General features: G+C 39.1%; 2 protein-coding genes across 2 annotated transcripts; one reads left to right on the forward strand and one right to left on the reverse strand.

The window, feature by feature from the left end:
- Positions 1 to 1587: 1587 nt before the first annotated feature.
- On the reverse strand, positions 1588 to 15643 carry arhgap19 (Rho GTPase activating protein 19). The gene is given in 13 exon segments (XM_034130052.1): positions 1588 to 4840; positions 6816 to 6914; positions 7082 to 7195; positions 8349 to 8456; positions 8674 to 8797; positions 8799 to 8869; positions 9154 to 9219; positions 9337 to 9423; positions 10144 to 10370; positions 12300 to 12509; positions 12827 to 12907; positions 14097 to 14371; positions 15578 to 15643. Coding segments are annotated over 13 exon segments (1566 nt in total). The 5' UTR covers positions 15622 to 15643; the 3' UTR covers positions 1588 to 4780.
- A 1141-nt stretch (positions 15644 to 16784) lies between these two features.
- Positions 16785 to 19801, forward strand: LOC117482096 (sialoadhesin-like). Its single transcript, XM_034130098.1, has 4 exons — positions 16785 to 16876; positions 18065 to 18406; positions 18490 to 18720; positions 19505 to 19801. The coding sequence occupies exons 1-4, from the start codon at positions 16822 to 16824 to the stop codon at positions 19780 to 19782; spliced, it is 906 nt and encodes a 301-aa protein (XP_033985989.1). The 5' UTR covers positions 16785 to 16821; the 3' UTR covers positions 19783 to 19801.
- The last annotated feature ends 2009 nt before the right edge of the window (positions 19802 to 21810 follow it).

Raw genomic sequence — 21810 nt, forward strand, 5'->3', positions numbered from 1 at the left:
AGATGTAACACATGTCTAATGCCAAGAGAAGTAGTCGATTCATCAACTTGATATTCACACATTCAAGTGTATATCGGTTTAAGAAAACAAGCCAACTATGACTTAGTTTCAGATTCCATGATGTGAGGATTTATTGCTTTTGTCTCCGTTACACAATAGAACATTTCGTTTTTGAGTATTGGTTGGAAAGAAAGCAATTTGAAGAGGTCACCATGGATTGTGGTACATTCTGACGATAGCATAGACGATTTTCTGACATTTAATACAACAAAAAGCAATGAACAGATTAGATCATTAAGAAAGCCCTTAACATTTACTCTGCACTTCTAATCTTTGCAACCAACGACACAGGTTCAAACATATACAGTATGATGTGGTCTTTTCTGTTCAATCAGACTTAAGTGCAAACCTCAAAGACAGAACTAACCAACGGAGAATATTGTATAAAGTTGATATCACATATGTATGCACCACATATACCAAAGCAAATGCCTCGTATGTGTAAACCTACTTCGTGATAAAACCGATTCAATATATTCACGAGGAAGTCAAATGTTCTTTAACTGTGTACCTTTCTCCAAATCTTTGTATATATTCATCCAATTAATTTTCCTTTGGGCTCGTCATTAGATCCTAATGCGAAGTACACTGATCATTTAGTAACAGTAGTTTCTTTGGTCATGTAGATGTTTTACTAAGCAATGCATTGACCTGAATAAAGCATTCAAACTGTTTTAGGGGAGACCTAATACCCAGACCTCATTAAGGTACCTGTCAAATCAAAATTCCTTTCCAAGCATACTGATTTAATAAGATATAGACCGTGTAACTCATCGTACTTAAACCTTCCTCAACTGATCTTATCGTGTTCTGTTCTCTAGAGATGTGTATTCTTTTAATACATCACAAGTTGAAGTAGGTTGGGATGTATAGGAGGCTTAAGGCTGCTATCTAACCCTGAGACTCACTCTGCCTGCACTGCTGAATCCCTACCAGCTGGGACACTTCACTGCCTGACCTCTGACCTCTGAGCTTCCTGCAGGAGAAAGAAAGAGTTTCTAAAATGGGAACGACGAACAATTGATATCACAATATTTAAAATGGTGATAAGTAGTAGATGTCAAGATGCGTAACAGAGTAAATGACAATTAAAAATCAATCAAAATAGCAAAACAAGCAAAGTATATTCTGTACCTTTGGGAATGGCTTTAAATTCATGATAAATAACGGAATATATTTGTGTTAATGCAACATGAAATTCATCTTATTGACTGTTTAAATTAATAAAACTGATTCAAAACCTCAAAAAGCAAAGCTATAGTTTCACATTTACTTGAGGGCTTTTCGTGACACAAGAAATTACTACATTAGCATAGATAAAACTAATTAAAAAACATTTTGCAATATCTGTCCTTCGACTTTCACCTCCATGTTATCTAACAGCACCCTCCAGTGGGCACATGACACATTGAAGGAACGTCTCGGTTACAGTTGGCTATATGACTACTTCTGGGCACTCATTTCCTCATACCAACTTTATAATGCATTATAAAAATTACGAAATAAACATTTATCAGTGAAAAAATAATTCAAACATGACAGACTTTGTGTAGGAAACATAAAAAAGTTTTAATCCGAAGCGGAGGGTTCACCAAGGAATCCAATGCACTGTACAAGGTTAACTTATTTTACACTAAAATACAAATAAAAAAAAGGGTTACCACGGTTCAAACCAGGTGGAACAAAAGTCACAGATACGTTCATTATCACACTGGAGGAACAGAGCATTGACAAATTTGAATAACAGTGTTTTTGATTAACCCATAAAACTCGTAACATTGACAGATCTCCTGTTAACACAGAAATATGGTGAAAGCAACCATTTAGGTACCTTAAACATGTATTCCCCCTACTTTTGTCATATTATGCTATTCTGTTGTTCTCAGTGTTAAACAAACTTATCAGTGACCATGTTCAGATAGAAAGTAGAAATCAGTAACTAAAATGTTTCACATTTATGTACAGAGAAAAACAAAAAAAAGACAGACACACTTAAAACAGGAAGGCTCTGGAGACTTCTGTGTTACAAATAAAACAGCATTTCCACATCATACAGAATGGAACTGCTCTCATCTGCGTGACAAGGTAACAAAAAGACAATTGTAAGTACCTTAAATCTGGCCCAGAGACTTGTGTTTCCCAAAAGGCAATAAATAAAATAAAAAAATACAATAATCCTCTCCCTTAAAAATAAAACATGTTGGTAAAACTGCAGCCTAGAGAACTGAAAAGGACTTCACGAAGAAAAGATGACGTCCAGAGATCCCAGTTCAGTTTCAAAAGTGTGCCGAGATGAATTCAGTCAGGGTTATTTAGAAATAAAAAAAGTTATTGAGAAGACCATAGTACAAAAGTGATCTTCAGAATATGACAATAAACGGTAAAATAACAAAAGGAGGTAATGTCTTTGAGTGTCCATCTGCACCTGACATGTCATGCATGTTCAATCGCCTTCAACAAACCCATCGTTTCAACATCCACAACTCTTTCAAAACAGGATGCACCAGTATCAGATTCCTATGTATTTCCAATTAGACCATGAAGCAATAATACATGATGAACAGCAGGAATAGGAGAAAAACCTGAGGATTTCTCATTGGCATTTCCAGATTCTATGAACACAAATGTAGCACAGTAGGGAAGTGAAGTAGTTGGAGAAATCCAGTTGCTTCCTGAAGGGCAGCACCGTTTTGAAAAGTTATTTAGTTGTAGAAATGTTGATACCGGTGCATGCGTACTCCCTATACAACAAAATGAGCAGATGTCAGTAAAATCAAGCCGTGACAAGTAAAGCTGGAGGAACATACATAGGAAGTGTGCATACAAAATGACCGTCCCACAAAATGTAGAAAAGGGGCTTTAAGTACGTAACATTCTCTGCAAAACACACAATTATGCACGTGTCATTTTAATATCTAAGTCCCTTAATCTGTTTTCAACAACAGGGCCTTAATCAGGTATAAGTGCTTCTTGAGTGTTGACCAAATATACCCAGATAATGGACGTTACATTAGGGCTGGGCAATATATTATATTGTGTTAGATTTAGGATACCGTAAAATAGTGTTTCTTGGCTTAGATGAGATTTGATTTTCTAGATCTATTAGTTGTAATTACGAATTATTATTTATCAAAAAGCACCATCAGTACACCTTACAATTGTCAAAATATCAATATATTTGGTATGGAATATTGTGAGGTTGCTATATAACCCAGCCTTACAGTACACTCACATGTTTAAAAGGATCAGACTGTAACATTACTGCTCATTTCAACCTTCTCAAATCGTACAAAAACTTTCTTTAGACTTTCATTTAAACCCTCACCATATCATACCACCCTCAAGATATCATACCACCCTCAAGATATCATACCACCCTCAACATATCATACCACCCTCAACACGTCACACTTCCATCATCCAGCTGACGAAAAAGTAAAAACAATAAAGTAAAAAAAGTATTTAAAGTCCTGTTAGACTGTAACATTTCATATTTGACGGATTCGTTAACAGTGGGTATTTTCACAGTCTGTGAGAGTAGTGATTATCAAATGAACCATATTTTTCATATCCGGATTTAAAAACATTTGAAATATAAAGTGACCTGCTCACTGACTCGGCATCAGCGGCACAACAAAGAGAGAACATCACCCAAAAATATCATCCATTAACCAACATATCGTACCGTAGACACATCACATCTCCCAGTTAAAAACACATTATAAAAACACACACACACACACACACTTACAAACACACTGTACAAAATGTATACATATCCTACACTTACTAGTGGTCATAGAGTTTGATACAGTAGCTAAAAATAAGTTTCAATAAGCAGGTGGAGCCAAACCAAAGAAACAGGAAGAGCTAAACAATAACCCCAAAGTGTTATTCAAGACAGAGCAGCATGCAATGTGACGAGCGTTAATGCTTTTACGTTCAAGTTTAAAATGATCTCCGAGCAGATCTTATAATGCAGACTTGTTGATAAATCCATTCAAAAACGAAAAAGTCACAATGGAATTTGAATAATTCAGATTCAAATGTATAACTTCGATAGCCGATTAATGCAAACACATTATTGAAACCTGACAAATATGTGGTATAACAACAAAATTAAGAATGTTACAAAAAGATACATTTGCATTCGTCACAGAATATGCATTTGCTCCCAAAGACTCTTATATTAAAACAAACTAATTATCCTTGCACCCAGTTCAACTAAAAGTGTTGCTTGTCATCATTACTTTATTTCAGATATGATTACTGAACTAAATCATGCTCAAAGAAATACTGTCCAACCTGATGCACTATTATCTGAATAGTAGAAGTACGAGAAATCTGGGACTTTTCTGAAGTATTTCTGAGAGTAAAAAGGGGGTTTAAGCTTCAGATATCACGTATTGAAGTCATAACTGTTTTGCATGTTTGGAAGCAGAGTCATTTTTCCCCCCATTAGGCATCTTCTTTACATTAAGGGTATCTAAGGGGGGGGAGGATTTAAATCAACTGTAAGTACCTCTCACGTCTAGTTGTCTGTCCAACAGTGATTTCCTGGCTTTGGTTTGGCTGCTCTGGCAGAGGCTGAATGCTGCTTTATATTAGTCACAGTTAAAAGAGACTGACTACGATGAAAACATGATAATAAACAAGAGGAATATTAATATAAATACTGCTCGAGTCCTGTCTGAGACAAGGAGGAGGAGGTGTTGGGTTTTTACAGCGAGATCTCTTGAGCGGGAGAGAAACACATCCGGGTCACAGAGGGGGAGTTCTGCTGGAGAGGGAGGAGGAGAGGAGGATGGAGGAGAGGAGAGGAGGAGGATGGATGGATGGGGAGACTCATAAATACAGTTTACGCTAAGAAGTATCACATTTGTCCAACATGTTAAGCAAAATGAGGATGTGGTGGAGCAGTTTCCCACAAAACGCCACAGGGTTTTCTACATTTAAAAAGATTCGTTTAACAGCTTAAAAACTGCTGACACACGAAGATCTTCACCGTATAGTTCTGCCAAATTACATTTCAGTATGATAACCCCTTATTATTTAAGACACAGGAAACTTCTGTGCATGACTGATATAATAATAATGGTCTATGATAGGGATGTAACGATACCAAAAACTCACGGTACGATAATATCGCGATAACAAGTCCACGGTACGGTATTTATCGCGATATTGAAAAAAGAAATGCAATAAAATATAGAAAAATGTTTGGAACAATTTATTTATTTTTTTACTTGAAAAAATGTTCTTTATTAAATAATAAATCTGATTTGTAGCATTTTAGTAGGATGGTAGTATTTTAAAGTGTCAAAAACAAAGTGACAGTAACAGACTGGAACAAGAACAACCAGTGTTTTTTTACCTATAGTACTACCAGACAAAGCAGGCATTTTCTTTGTGCCACTGCGTCTCACAAATAAACATTTAATAATCAGACCCTGCAATAAAATAAATCAAGTTTCACTTTAGTTTTTCCAGTAACTCAACTCTAACTCACTAAGTCACTCACTCAGCATCATCAGACAGGTTTTCTTTAGGAATATGAGCATGTCCACATTTCCAGGTAGAAGCTGGGATGTTTGGACGTTTACAATATCCCCTGCTGTGGAAAAAACTCTCTCGCTTGGTACTGATGTTGCTGGGACAGCAGTGGTCGCGTTAACCGAATATTTTTTTTTAACAATGACGGAAAAATGTGAAAGCAGTCCGTCATTTCGACAGATTAGAACAAACTCGGAACAGCGCCAAAGTTTCCCCGCAGCGAGGCTCTGGTATTTGCCGTGTTATGCATGCCCTCCAAAAGGAAATGATATAGTTTCCAAACCGTACTTTGTCGTACAGATCATTGAAATGTCTGGGAGTTTTTGCTTTACCCTCTGCGCACTCCCGCGAGGTGCATGCATATCTCGGTGGGCATGCATAACACGGCATAACACCCCCCCCATAACAGTTCACGAGTGTGCTCTCTCTCTCTCTCTCTCTCCCCCCCCCCGTGTCAGCGCGACACGTTAGTGGCGAGTTCAGACCCGACGGGTAATAATGGATTATGACGGAAATGTTACGATCCTGTCTGTCAAAATGACGGACAGTGAAAAAGTCTAACGCCACCTCTGTGGGACAGAGATATGCTTTGGCCATGGGTGACAGCAGTGGGTAAAACTGTGCATTGTCTCTCCACCACTTCAAAAACAATACCGTTTTTGCCAAGAAGGTGAGGCTTATTGACAGGGCGAGATGTAAATATACTGTTGGTACTTGTCAATGTCTCTAGGTATGTACATGTAGCCCTGTAAATACGATGTACTTTTGTGTTATCTGTTGTTTTATGTTCATGTTGTAACCTACTTGCTGCCATGTTGGACAGGTCTCCCTTGAAAAAGAGATCGATGATGGGACCACCTGGTTAAATAATTTTTTTTTTTTTTTTTTTTAAATAACCATGTAATATCGCGGTAGATTTTGTCAGTCTCACAACGGCATTGAGACGTTTATCGCGATACCACGATATTCGGTGTATCGTTACACCCCTAATATATACATATATATATATATATGTATGCAAGTATTGCTAATGCCATTGTTTTGAAGTCTTTGGACATAGTCCTCAGTCTCAAATGCTTAAATTGTTTATGGATGCATTCAAATTTAAGACACTTTTTTTTGCATTAAGTCATACTGGGATGTTGGCTGAAATGTATATATGGCACAGCAGTGATTTGCTTTGTTTGGAAACCGTGTCATACCTTGGAAACCTTCAGAACTCTGTCCTTGAAAGCAAAGTCCGGGTTCTTGACTATGAGCCCCCCCTTCCCCAACATGTGACCATTTAATGGGCTGTTCACCTGTACACACAAACACACAGCTAAGAATATTATTCATATTTTTGGCAGATTGAATATCTTCCAAGGGAAAAAGATAAATTAAAGAATACAAAGTACAACAAAAATACAAAATGCATTAGATAGTAACCCTAAGACATTTTCTAAAACAAAAAAATACCAAGTCTTACCGCCTGTAGGATGACGTTCTCTTTACCAGCTTTTCTTCCCGACTTGGAGTCGATATCTGGGGAGATTTGTCGGAGCCGCCTCTCCCCCGTCAGCTGCTCACCGCGAGCTTTGCGCTGTTACCAAAAGTATCAGGTGGAGAGAAAACGGTTGTAAGTTTAGTTTAGAAATTAAGTTTAGTCATGTTGCTGTAAATATTCGACACAAAGAAATGCATGGTTTATTCAAGGACTCAAATCACAGTTAGTTGTTAGACCACCAGTTGGACCTTACAAAGTTAAGCAGGTGTTTGTTTGAGATGTGTTTAACTTGCAAATGTTAAGAAGAAATGAAAACAACTTGTAATCAATGTTCAGGCACATTTGGAGCTTGCAACTTGTTGACTAAGGTATACTCAGTAGGGATGCTCCGATCACCGGAATCAGTATCGGCCGATCACCGGAATCAGTATCGGCCGATACACACAACTCTTAGTTTGTGTTTTGCTCCGCTCACCGGTCCGTCACAGCGGGTGGAGCTGCAGGATTTCTGCTTCACACACGTTGCATACCGCTATTTTATTGTCATTTTCGGACACCTTAAAATACTGCCATTGTGGCGAGCATGTTTAGCCGCGCACAGAGAAAAGTGTAATGTATTTTACGTCATGTGATCGGCTCTCCTGATCGGCCTTTATAGAGAGCACCGATCGATCGGCAGAGAGTGAATATCTCTGCGGCCGATCGATCGGAGCATCCCTAATATTACATTACATTACATTACATTACATTACATGTCACTTGTTAGACACTTTTATCCAAAGCGACTTACATACTCAATACTGTGGACAATCCCCACAGAAGCCATTTGGGGTGAAGTGTCTCAGGGACACAACGACATGCTGACTGCAGTGGGGTTTGAACCTGTGCTCCCCTGATCCGAACACTATTCCACTGCGCCACACGCCTAATACTCAGTAATTGTTTTTGTTTGGCTTGGCTTTTGATTAGTGCACCAAGTGTTTGCTATTTTAAACCTGGCTCCATGAGTCCAATATAATGTATTTATAATAATATATCCTGGCCAATTTTATCCATGAAAGACGACCGCAACCATATCCTTGATGTTCACTACTAAAAAGCACTCTTTAACTCTTGTAAAACATTACAGCAATGACTCCGAAGTTTGACATGATCTTGGTTCCATTCATAAAAAGTGGAAATCATATATTTTGTTGTGCTTAACGTCTTGTTCTTCTTGTCATTGTGACTTTCCCGGATGGTTAAGTACCTTGATGAGGCCTCCAAAGGAGCGGGAACGTGGGTGTTTCTTGCTGGCAGTGGGGGGGACCTGAAGCCGGTCGTTGGTAGGCGTCCCTGAGGTTGTCTGTTTGACTAACTGCACATAGAAAGAAGAAAAACATCACTTAGTTTCACACACACTCTGAATCATAGTGACATGCAAGCTGTCTTTCTCTCTTTCATGCTGTAACAAATGTAAATGTCCGATCTGTGGGAAGAATAAAGGTATTCTGATTCGGGTGCATTCAGGTTATACATGTTTTCAGTTCATCGAGCAGAGCTTTAAGACGTTAAAATAAGACCCCGAGTTGAACCTGTCTGACGAGTTTCTTCTTCTTGGCGGAGTCGGGCATGCTGTGGTTGACGTGTCTGAAGAGGTCCTTCAGAGCCTCCTCTGTGTACTGCTGGGCCGGGGACTGGCACTGCTCCTGGGGGGGGGGCTGACCTCTTCAGGGGCAACACGGTCGGCTGAGCAGGAGATCTGCTGGCTGCAAACAGCTCCAGATCATCCTGAGTGAGGAGAGAGGAGAGGGGGAGGGGGTGTCAGACTGGCTGTGGACTTTGAGGATGGAACTGCTGTGTTGATATTTGATTCAGACACTTGTTTGCAATTGTAGCGTTTCAGGTACGGCTCAAAAACACACCCGTTTGCTATCCTGGCTCTTAAATGGTGGGACGGGCTCCCCATTGTCTTCTTTTGCAAACTGAAAACCCATCGGTTTCAATTGTACCCCAAGTACCCCTAGGGGTCCACATACCCCAGGTTGGGAACCACTGCGATAATGTTTACTAACCTTGGTCTGCAGAGCCTTGGTGCCAGTGAAGTGCATTCTGGCGTATTCCCGCAGGTAGACTGGAGCCTGAACAACATGCAGCAAACAGTCACTCATCCACATGGTAAACATTTAACCCGTCACATGTTACGTTTCTAAAGCCACATTTGTTTCTGTGCTTGAGTAAAGGAGAATAATAATCACCCTGAAGAGCTTCTGTGAGTGTTTGATGAGGAAGGCCATGCTGCTGTTCAGTTTCTTCAGATTGTCTTTCAGGTCACAAGCGGTCATCTACAGCAGGAGAGAAAACAGAATACATAAAGTGCTATTTAGAGATTTAGACCACTATTGGACAGGAATACAATATCGTTTAAGTATGTTTCACCAACAGATAGCAGGGTAGTACATACGAGTTGTTTTCTTTATATTGCCATTGCTTTAAAAAGAATAGGATTGCTTTATTCAGGGTCAGGTTATTTATTTGTACCCATATTATTTGCTTAGTTAATTGATGCAATGGCAGCTGGAACAGAGCTGTTTATTCATACTGAAAAGCAGCATGCTACCACGACCCCTTCCTATAGCACTGCGACAAAATGAAACTGCCTCTAAATTCTACACAGAGTAGCTTTAAAGACAATGTTTAAATGGCCGTTTTCATGTAATGTATGAATATTATACTTTACTCTGTTTCCCACATATTGTGTAAATATTGTATTTATTTTTTCATTTGTCAAAATTGTCTTTAAATCGTTTTGTTTATAGCTTTTGTAATAATAATGTAATTTGCTACATATTCTGCTTTCTGTGTCTCTGTATGCACCATTTATACCAAAGCAAAATCCTCATATGCGTAAACCTACTTTGTAATAAAGCAGAATCTGATTTGTGTTAAATAAGTCTGCTCCCAAATCGAAGAAAAATAAAAATTGTCTAGATCTGCGATTTCGGTCAATGTGAAGCCCCTTGGTCCTTGAACCCTGGTCATGTAGTTCCAATGATAAATCTTACGTGTCTGGGCCAGACGACGTGCGGCGCGAACATGAGGGCCAGGTTGAAGGCGGACATCTTGTTCTTGTCCTGCTGCCTGGCGGTGTGGTAGAGCAGGTCCAGGAGCAGTTTGAGCAGGGACCGGTTGGCCTGAGGTAACAGCAGGAAGAGGAGCTGCAGGGCTTCTATCTGACGCTCCTTGTTGGGCAACGCAGTCTTGTTCCCGAGTTCGTCAAACAGAGTCAGATCTGGAGGGGGAGGAAGTAAAGTCATGAATGAATTTACAAAAAAAAAAAAAGAAAAAAAAAAGCTCTATTGAGTACAGCAGGGGTCGGCGGGTAAGTTTGGCCAAAATTCTGAGCCACTAGATGGCGGGCCAGAACATAATCAAAGGCTAATTTAAGTAATTGATTGTTAAAATCGCTGCAGTTATTATCCAGTGGAATGCCCTTACCTACTGGCCTAGTTAAATCAAAGTCAGTGTTTCCCCTACCATTGTCTTGGAGGGGCGCTGCGCCCCGCCAACAGAGCCCCGCACCCCCACTGAAATTGAAGGTGTTTTTTATTTATATGTATATAGCACCAAATTGCAACTAATCTATATCTACTGTCACTTTTCACATTGAACATGTGTTCGTTTATTAAATAAACTAAACGCTTTCATTTTAAGTTGTGAGTTTAGTGTTTTTGACCCTAAGAAACACTGATGCATTAATAAATAACAATAATCCACAGCTCCTCTCTCTCTGCTCCAGAAGATAGAGAGAGATATATATATATATATATATATATATATGATTCAATGCCGAGTACAGCCAAACTTGACAGTCTCTTCTGTCACCGTCCCGTTCAAATGAGATCCCTGCCAATCACATTTCCCCCTCGCGCCAGGGGGAGGGCTTACAAAGATCGAGTCTTGTGCTGCATTCACTTGCACTCGGACATTAGGGATTTTCTCTCATAAATGTCCGATGAGCCAAAACTTTTCTTTCAAAACAAAGCAAATTTTCCGGGCCAAATATTATTGCTGGCGGGCCAACAATGGCCCGTGGGCCGCCTGTTGCCGACCCATGGAGTACAGTATCAAAAAATGCAACCAGGGAAGAGATAAAGTCACCCCAGTTAATGACAATATTTGTACTCTCTGTGGGCCGATTTTGATTAATTTTGGGTTGATTTGGAGGATCTGGATCATTTGGGTTGGACAGATTGCTTATTTTTTGAAAACATAATTGTCCATAGTAGAGATAATAATTTTCATCTTGTGCTCTCTATAACAACTACTCATGGTAGTCAATAAATCAGCCCACTGAGACAGGGTATATGCAGGAATCCTGAAGTCAAATGTAAACCCTTTTAAGACCTTTTTTAAGACCCTTTCCACACATTTTAAGACCTCATCGCCACGTTGAGTTCTAACCGGTTACCTTGGCGACACACTTTACCTCACATTTACTATATTCAGTATTGATTGTCCTTCCTCCTTATCTTCCAACCATTTGGACGCAGACTTGCATTTCCCCATAACGATGTTGTTTAACAACCGGCGTAAACGGACCTTCGCGCGCTATCAAGCAGTGAGCGTGCGATGTCCTGTTCAGATGACGTCAAACCCAACGGGATGCCATAAATAAACTACACAGAATCACACTACACACCTACGCAATGATTACATTCAGGCAGACTGTAGAATACAACCTCTTTGGACAATTTATATACTTATTGAAAACAAGCTACAAAATGTAATACCTTGGAAAATGCCGTTTAATACTTTTTAATAGCCTTCATTTTCGTTAAATTGATTTATCAACTTGTAATACTTTTTAAGACCCCGCGGACACCCTGTGAGAGTACAAATAGTCCCACTTTCTGGTTAAAACTGCAATTTGTGATCCTGAAAATGTCAGAAATGGACTCCGCATCCTCAATAACCCCCAAAACCACTCCAAAAGTGTCCAAATAGGCAAAGTCATTATTAACTATTGGTTACATAGGCTATAAGGCCATTCATTTTAATTAACGCAACTTATGCTAATTGTGCAAATTGCCCTACATATACAAGTTAGCATCCAGCAGTTTATACGTGCTGGGGACCCAGAATATACATTTCTAACATAAAATGTTGGTGTACTCAACATTTCCGGGTTCACTATTCTGGAAACGTTGTGTATTCATACCGGCTATCTTGAGGTGTGCGTGAAAGTGTCTTTGTGTGAGCAGGGGCTCGGGCAGCTCTCCCAGGAAAGTCTTGAGCAGCGTGGCCACGTCATTGGGGTGAAAGTCTCCAGACTCCAGATCCACATCCACCCCGCTGTTCAGGAGCTCCTTCAGGGTCTGCTGCCGGACGCTGTTCCCCGGCACCCGAAACAGACCCTCCACGTGCAGATCTGAGTGAGTAAGAGCAGGTGAAAACGTAAAACATCTGATCATTTATTTGTGTTTTTTTTTTTTATTTCAAAGCTAGCTAGGACAAACGGAAAACATGCCATCCACACAATTTTAAAACAAAGAGAATGAAATGCTGTCCGGGTTGATCAGTGGTGCTGAATTACTGCAGGACAAAAGGCTTGTTCTTTGTACAGAAGGAAGTGTATTATCTATTATGTGTAAAAAGAAAACACATATTTTTTCAGGAAGTTGTTTAAACATCACTAAGCAGTTACTGAACAAAATTGTATTTATGTATTTATTCAAAATAACTTACTTTTGCTGAGGTACTCGATGAGCTGGTAGATCTGGGCAATGCAGATTTCTGTTAGTGGGGTTCCAAACACAACCCCTTTATCTGCGAAAGTAATAGGAAACATGAGTGATCATATTATAACTTACTAAAAGAAGAATTTATGGAACAAAGACAACACAAAAGCCCCATCACATACAAACTGGTTAAAGCAGCTGACATTAACACCAATGACCATCTCATCTATACATCCCATTGAAGGACATATTAGTAAATGAGATTTGATAGACTTTATTCACGACAAATTGGAAATTTTATGAATGTTTGTGAGGAAAATAATTTGAAAAAAGGCTTGAAAGCTTGCATTAAAAGTAGGGATGCTCCGATCGCCAATTTTGGGGCCGATCGCCGGAATCAGTATCGGCCGATACCGATCCGATCGAGTGGGCGGGTCCTATGGGTATCTTCCATTTAAAGTGATGTTTAAAACTCAGTTAATGCTCATTCACTGGCGCTTCCACAAACAACAACCAACATAATTATTACATTCAAATGAAGTACATTATTCAAGTTTACATTAACTTGGGATAATAACACGGGAGAAATGCTCTCTCTCTCTGCAGCTCACTGATCCAGTAATGAGTGACCCGACAGTAAAGAATAAATATATGTATAACTAGTTTAGCTAGTTCCAGAGGTAGATAAAATAGCTAAGTGTGTTAGGTCTAACTCTTGTGTGTTGCTCCGCTCACCGGTCCGTCACAGCGGGCGGAGCTGCAGGATTTCTGCTTCACACACGTTGCATACCGCTATTTTACTGTCTTTTTCGGACACCTTAAAATACTGCCTGACCGGTGAAGCCATGTTGGCGAGCTTGTTTTGCCGCGCACAGAGAAAAGTGTCATGGATTTTACGTCATGTGATTGGCTCTCCTGATCGGCATTTATAGAGAGCACCGATCGATCGGCAGAGAGTGAATATTGGCCGATATCGATCGGCGATCGATCGGAGCATCCCTAATGAAAAGTAAAGATGATTCGCTTGTTTGTTAAGCAGCTGTTGAACTAAACATTTGTTTGACATTTTCCCTTCATTATAGGCAAATGTTACAACAAAAAACAACGAACCAACAATTACTAGTTTACAACTGTTGGGAGGGTTCTCAGATGAAAATTACAACAGTTCTTATAAATAGTTCTGCAAATATCAAATTGTGAAAACAAAAACAGAGAGGGGCTTTCACAGTTCCTATTGCAAGAGTTAATGTCTAGAGGTCACATAGTTGACCTTTTACCTTTGCGTTTGAGGAAGTTGAAAGAGCGAAAGAAGCCTCCATTTCCACCTGTTGGGGTCTTCGGGCCCTCCTCACCAAGGAGCTGTGCAAACTCTGTCCCGGGAAGATCTATGAGGCGAGTGATGTTACTTAGTACCAGCTCCAAGAATATTTCTGGGTTCTCGTGACGGAGTTTCTCCACAAAAAAGTCTGGGTTGAATATGACTGGAGGTCGGCTGGGACGAGAGCCACCAGGTGATTCTTCATGATTAATCACCATACTGCTCACTGGACCTCTGGGGGGATACACAGGAAATAGGTAAGAAACATAGGCTGGGTAATATTGAAAGTTAAAAACTGCAGCTTTATGGGTCCATCTGTTCTTAAAAAAAGTCTGTAATACTAAGGGTTCTTTGTTGTATACACGCCTGCGGAAAATCAACTACATAACCAATTAAAATACTTAAGATGCTGCGCTCAAAAGCCAGAGATATTGCAATCCCGATGACATTGGGGTTATTTTTGAAGACTTTAAAAAGCTCCCTCCAGAACCACACAAGACAATATCCTATGGTTTTCACATGCCGCAGTACTCCTCTATACAAGTAAATGAGTACGAGTAACCTTTCGATTGCAGTGCTTTTACTTGTAACTGAGTATTCCTAAACTCTGGTACTTCTACATTTAGTAAAGTACAAGATCTGAGTATTTCTTCCACCTCTTTTACTCCATTAACTGTTAGTTACTTCACAGATGTGGATGAATGATGTGAAATATATAATCAAGTGTTAAATCAGACTTCAGTTCCACCTGGAGTAAATTCTCAAGCTACCCTGCAGTATACAAAGTAATTCAAACTAGCTGCACCTTTAACACTTTCATGATCAATCATTATAAAACATATCATATATATTATTCTGAAATGGACAAATCTGCACAATCACTACTTTTACTACTTTAAGAAAATGTTGATGCTAATACTTTTCTAGTTTTAGTTGAGTAACATTTTGATTGCAGGACTTTTACTTGTCACAGAGTATTCCTACACTCTGGTACTTCTACTTTTACTCAAGTACTTCTCTGGTCTGCACACAATGCTTAAAACTAGCTAACCTACATTGTATTTAGCTAACGGGTATAGTCAGTTGGTAACGACAACAGTGCTAACGTTAGCTAATACAAGCTAAACATTCCCACCAACGTTGCTCAACTTATTTCCGAAGTAAACAGTTGAATACATAGCAACAATGTCTAGCCACAAAGTTGTATTTGACCAAACTGATTGTCAGTTGTTTTACGGTAACGTTGAACAGCTAACGTTAGCTAGCTAGCAAACAAATGACTTTGTTGACGGCTAACGTTCGAGATTGACAGCCCTTTGTTATCAGTGTCACACACGTATGTTCCCCACTTTAAAATGTGTCAAGTTTAGTTTAGCCCTTGAGTAAAGCTGCGTTAATGCAGATAACGTTCTAATAATAATGTTTGTGTTTTTTTCTTACCTTCTATTTTGTGTGTTTTCATCGACATCCTTGCCCGCAGCCATGTTCGGTTTGAATCCTCCGCTGTTATCGTGTAGGCCCCGCCCTCCTAGTCGCCGATTGGTCACTTGCCGAATGTGGGCGTGACGTAACGGGTCTGATTTGCATGTTCCTCACTGTGATTGGTCGGTTTGAATTCGGAAGCTTTACCAAGAGGCAAACAGCTTCTGCATGTAACATCCTTATATACAGACAGTCTATCTATTGTAACATCTACCTAAATGCTATTCATAAATACATTTAAAAAACTGCAGTAATACTTACATGCTAAATCGCAATTCCTTACTGTATTTCAGTTGAAGAGTTATTTGTGAAATGTCACACACATATCTAAATCTCCTTAATAATCATGTTGTCTCATACTTTTGTTGGGGCACATTTGGAAAAAGGGTTAGACAAATGATCAAGTTAAGTACAATGCAGAGAAACAGACAGTAGTGGTGGTAAAAACGACATTTACTCAAGAACTGTACTTAAGTATTATTATTATAAGTTAGAGTTCCTTGTACTTCATTGAGTATTTTTGATTGTGTGCTACATTGTACTTTAATGTATACAGTCTATACCTATACTTTTTATAGGGACATATTGTCAATTTTGACCACTACATTCATTTCAGAGTTTAGTTGAAAGATACTTTGCTTTTTTTTTTCAATTGTGGTATTAGATAGATAGATAGATAGATAGATAGATAGATGGATAGATAGACAGATATAGATAGATAGATAGAGAGATCGATAGACAGATAGACAGATAGATAGATAGACAGATAGACAGATAGATAGATAGATAGATGGATAGATAGAGAGACAGAGAGAAAGATAGATAGCTAGATAGCTAGATAGATAGATAGATAGATAGATAGATATTTTGCAAAGCAAGTCAAGTCTATATGTTTATTTTATGGAACGTTTTTTGATTGAAACTATCAAGGCAACACTCTTAGCATGTAGGGCCCAAGGATCATTTCTTCTTTCTACGTAGGGATTAACATGCATCCACCTGTTCATGCACATTTATATCGTAAAGGGGAAGAAAGCCTGGCCAGTTTTAAACAGTTTATTTTCTAACGCAATCGAAAAAGAAACTTCAAAGACCACATCCTCCTTTTGAATATAGAAATGTTTTTTGGTGACTTACTTACATACAGTGTTTCTTATGTGCTTGATCTACGTGCTGATTTATCAGAGGCGTGAGGAGCAGCTATGAGTTTAACAGCAGCAACGAGAGGGTTTGTCGTCTTCCTGCTCTCTGTACAAGGTACTGTACATCTACACTGTATAAAAAGATTTGATCAATAAGTTATTGTAATTTTTTTCTTTAAGTTACTTTCACCTTATATAACGATTTATGCCATTTCTACTGAATTCCATACGTTGTAATTATTTCAACTTAGCTTTAAAAGCCAGTTTAATGACCTATAAATGACAGTGTATGTTTTCATTGTAAGGCACTGAGCACACTAAAACTGAAACAGAAGAATTGTTTTTTTCAACACAAGCAGCATCTTTGTACACTTCACTCTTTATAAACTCAAGTATTGTGCACCTTTAAAGATAGTAAAACTGTGTTGGTGTGGATGAAAGTAATGATTGTACATAGCTTCATTAACAGAAAAAATAACCGTCTAAATAAATTCATCGTTCAGTGGAACTTCCTCTATCTACCTGCGGTCATTAACTCATCTTAAAGGCATCTAGACTACGTTTAGAGACTTTTAGATCTCTGATTTATAATGATCAATAATACATAAAACACAAAATACATTAAAATGATCCTTTCTCCTTTTGTAATAAAACACAAAAAAGAGAGATTTCTTATTGCAGAAGATGCAGATTAATGAGATTAGCGTGGTGTTAAAGTAATCTTTACTTTTTTTGTAATCAATTTCAGATACACAATTTTTAGGTTTGAGTAGAGCAAAATTACAATTCTGTGTTTAGGGTTCACAAAAATAGTTATCATTAATCTTAATTGTATGTTTGTGATGACTTCTGAAAGCCATTAACAGTGAAATGCTTAAAGATATACAGATACAATTTCCTCAGTGCTGAACACAGCTTTCATTTTAAGTTAAAAACAGATAGTTGCATCAACCAAGTTAGAGAACGTAGTTTCAATAAATTGCTGTTCCTTTAGTTCCTCCGTATGATGTCCTTCCTCAATGCATTAGATAAACTGCACATCTATAATGTGTCGTGCCTGCATCTTGTGACGATATTGCAGTCACAAAAATCAAAGCACACAAAGACACCGACACACACACCAACACACACACACACACACACACACACACACACACACACACACACACACACACACACACACACACACACACACCACACACACACACACACACACACACACACACACATTGCCTTACTCCATTGTCATATCATGTGATGTTGTTATGAGTGATAATAGTTTCTGATGTGCTCTGTGTTTCAGTGGTTCAGGGTCAGGATGGCTGGGGAGTGACTTACACTTCTACTGAGATCTGTGCAGTGAAAGGATCAACAGTGGAAATAGGCTGCAGCTACACACCCCCGTCTAGATCGTATTTCAGTTCTAGAAAACAAATCTGGTTTACTAAAATGAATAATGGTGAATTTGTAGATCTTAGATCAGACTCAGACTATGCAGGTCGTGTGCAGTACAGTTATAACTACAACGACTGCACTCTGAGAATCTCCGACCTGAGAGAGAGCGACTCAGCTGAGTACAAGTTCAGGATTGACCAAGAAGCTTTCAAATATACTGGTTCACCTGGAGTCACTTTGTCTGTCACAGGTAACATTTTCCTTTATGTTAGTTATTTCCAAATGTTTAGCACCTAGAAACATAACATTCCTGTTTCCTCTTCATGAATCCAGGTGTCATGGTGCATGTGCCTGTGCAAGTGCAGATGAGCAGACATTTTGTCAAGGCAGGGCTGAAGTGTCAAAGCAGTTGTCGTCTACCTGATAGTTCTTCCTACGTCTGGTACGAGAACGAGAGAGTTCAGACTGGACGGACATCTTCTTCTTATTCAATTTACTATGATGCTGGAGACAGCTATTCCTGTGCTGTAAACGGACATGAGAACCACCGTTCTCCTTCAGTGTGTAAGTTCACTCAGTACGGACACATTTTCACACAGTACAATCACAATAAGACATAGAGTAATTTCAATTGACTTTCCAAATCTTAATGTAGACACAGCAGCATTAAGTATTACAACAAAAAGCTAAATTACCAAAAGAAATGCAATATTGAGATACATGTTGTGATGTGCTGCAGAGAAGCTGGATACAATAACATGAAACTGGTCGGTAACATTTGCAAAACGAAAATATTAACGAGAACCTTTTTCCAAATTAACCTTAAAGGTGGGGTAGGTAAGTTTGAGAAACCGGCTCGAGATACACTTTTTGTTATATTCCATGGAATGCTCTTAACATCCCGATAGCAATGAATATCTGAAGTGCTTTGACAAAAGATCCATAAAAAAATGTCATCTGTGGAAGCCGTAGTACTGTAAAAAGCACGACCAATCATTTTAGCCGGGCCGGCTAAAATAACTGGATGGCCTACCTGCCTGTCAGCCTTCCATCTGTGCACAAACTTATCTCGTGCCCTCATTGGTCATGTGCGCGTTCGTGTGTGTTGGAGGAGGGGCTCTGTAAGGAAGTCTGAAGGAAGGGGCAGATTTTTTCCAGCTGTGTATTTTCAAATTCTAGCGCACTCGAGCTGATTTCTCCAAAATGACCTACCCCACCTTTAAGGTTTACTGTGCATCCCCCAATAGACTTTAATCACATGTTTTCGGGTCTAAAGTGTGATGGGTCCAGGATCTGCACTTTGAAACACACTAACCTGGAAAAATGTATGTTATTATTTCTCCTCCAGATCCTCCAAAGCTTCCCTCTGTGTCAGTGAGTCCCTCTGCTGAGATAGAGGAGGGCAGTTCAGTGACTCTGACCTGTAGCAGTGATGCTAACCCAGCAGTTAAATACACCTGGTACAAGAGGATTGGCAAACCAATCCTTCCTCCTTTCAAGAAAGTACCACAGCTTGTCTTCAGCTCCATCCATTCCTCTGACTCTGGACAGTATTACTGTATAGCTGAAAACAATCTGGGGAAGAAGACATCTAAAGACATCTTTATTCATGTGAAATGTGAGTGAAGTTCTAATATGTCCAGTCTTTGCAGAAGAAGATTCTAATAAGTATAACTTCTTTCTTGAACTCTACTTGTTTTACACATGTACAGTCTGCTGTAATTCTCTGAGCAGCTTCAACAGATTCCAGGTGTTTTGGGATCAAACATTCAATTGTCAGACCAGCTTCTAAATCTAAAATGCAGCTACACACAGCTCATCACAGTTTGTAACACCACTTGTACTGTAAAACACCCTAAACTTAAAATAACCTTTGTAGCACTTCCCCTGCAGATCCTCCAAAGCTCCCCTCTGTGTCAGTGAGTCCCTCTGCTGAGATAGAGGAGGGCAGTTCAGTGACTCTGACCTGTAGCAGTGATGCTAACCCAGCAGCTAACTACACCTGGTACAAGGAGAATGGAAAAGTGTTTCTGGGAGCAGTAGGAAGTTATAATTTCATCTCCATCAGCTCTGAGGACAGCGGGATCTACTACTGCAGGGCTGAGAATCAATATGGAGAGGTCAACTCTACGTATCTATTTGTAGATGTCCAGTGTGAGTAAAAAAATAAGTGAGTTTTCCTGTAGGGGGCACTAAAGACAACCTAGTATGTCTCATGTAAACAGAACTATTTCTACACCTTTTCTTCCAGATCCTCCAAAGCTCCCCTCTGTGTCAGTGAGTCCCTCTGCTGAGATAGAGGAGGGCAGTTCAGTGACTCTGACCTGTAGCAGTGATGCTAACCCAGCAGCTAACTACACCTGGTACAAGAAGAATGAAGACTCTCCAAAAGCTTCAGGACAGATCCTCAACATCACTGACTTCAGAGCTGAACACAGTGGGAGTTATTCCTGTGGAGCCCAGAACAAGTTAGGACGTCGTAACTCCAATTTACATCAGATTATTTTGGCAGGTAAATTCTCCACCTGACTAATTGGAAGATTAACAGATAGTATCACCCAGCAAACTAGGGAAGAGATACTCAGATACTCAGATCCTCTGGAAACATCTACCACCTTTAACCAGTGGTGGAAAGTAAACAATAACATCTCTTTAAGGACAGTACATTTTAGGAAAGGTATAAACTTTACTTGAGAATAAACGTAACTTTATTTTAGTATTTATATTTTATGTAACTTTATACTTTTTAATCCATCACATTAATTGTACATCTTGAGAAACTCACTACTTTACAGATTTTGATCATTGATCATTAAAAATACTAATGATTATTCAAAAAGTACTCCATGGTGATTTCTGATGGACAAAATGTTTGGTGTCCACAGCTAATGTTAAATTGACCAGTGAACTTCCTGTGGATTCATTTGTCTGCACATAGTCCCTTATCATTGGTCTGTTCTCCTTAGCAACAGTCTGTTAGCAAAAAATAGCTATATACTTTTGGAATGTCCAAATTGGCCAATCAGAATTGAGTATTTAACCTAGACGTGAAATTCAGCAGGTAAATAACAGTACAGTATCTCACAAGTATTTATCTCCATGTCTAGATAAATCAACAATGATCATGAACATCACCAGGTTGACTCTGATGGTTGTGATGCTGATTCTTGTTCTTCTTTTCTGTCTCTTGATGAGGTGAGAAAAAAACCTTAAAATATTTACTTACTTTTAGAGTTTTTCGATTAAATGTTTTGATGGTTTGTTTTTGGATTTAATTCAGGAAGGAGAAAGCTGTGAGCTTCAACACTGAACTGAATGAACCCATAGAGGTGGGAGAGAGACTCATGCACTTATTCTGTCATTAATGTTTATGGTCATAAAGAAGATTGAAATGTAACTTGATGAGTAACACCTTTCTTAATAGATGCACCATTGTGTATTTACCTTTAAAGATTGTCCAACTAGATGGTGTAGCAGAAAGCAATTTAAGGAAACAGTTTGTTCTGTTTTTTAGATTCAATGTAATTGCATCCAAATGATGGCCTCTGACTCTCCTCTCGTTGTCTCTCCATCAGTTAGACCCTTGTTCTGTGTATGAGAACGTCTCAGACCTGAACATGGTTTCTGCAGAACAGACAGAAGAACCAGAGGAGC

The sequence above is a fragment of the Trematomus bernacchii genome, unplaced genomic scaffold (genome assembly GCF_902827165.1).
Source record: "Trematomus bernacchii unplaced genomic scaffold, fTreBer1.1, whole genome shotgun sequence".
NCBI lineage: Eukaryota > Metazoa > Chordata > Actinopteri > Perciformes > Nototheniidae > Trematomus > Trematomus bernacchii.

Bases quoted from the DNA above. Each gene is read 5' to 3' on its own strand.
- LOC117482096 (XM_034130098.1), top strand. From the start codon at position 16,822: ATGAGTTTAACAGCAGCAACGAGAGGGTTTGTCGTCTTCCTGCTCTCT. The intron at 16,877-18,064 runs GTACTGTACATC...TCTGTGTTTCAG, and splicing joins CTTCCTGCTCTCTGTACAAG to TGGTTCAGGGTCAGGATGGC. The intron at 18,721-19,504 runs GTAAGTTCACTC...TTTCTCCTCCAG, and splicing joins CCACCGTTCTCCTTCAGTGT to ATCCTCCAAAGCTTCCCTCT.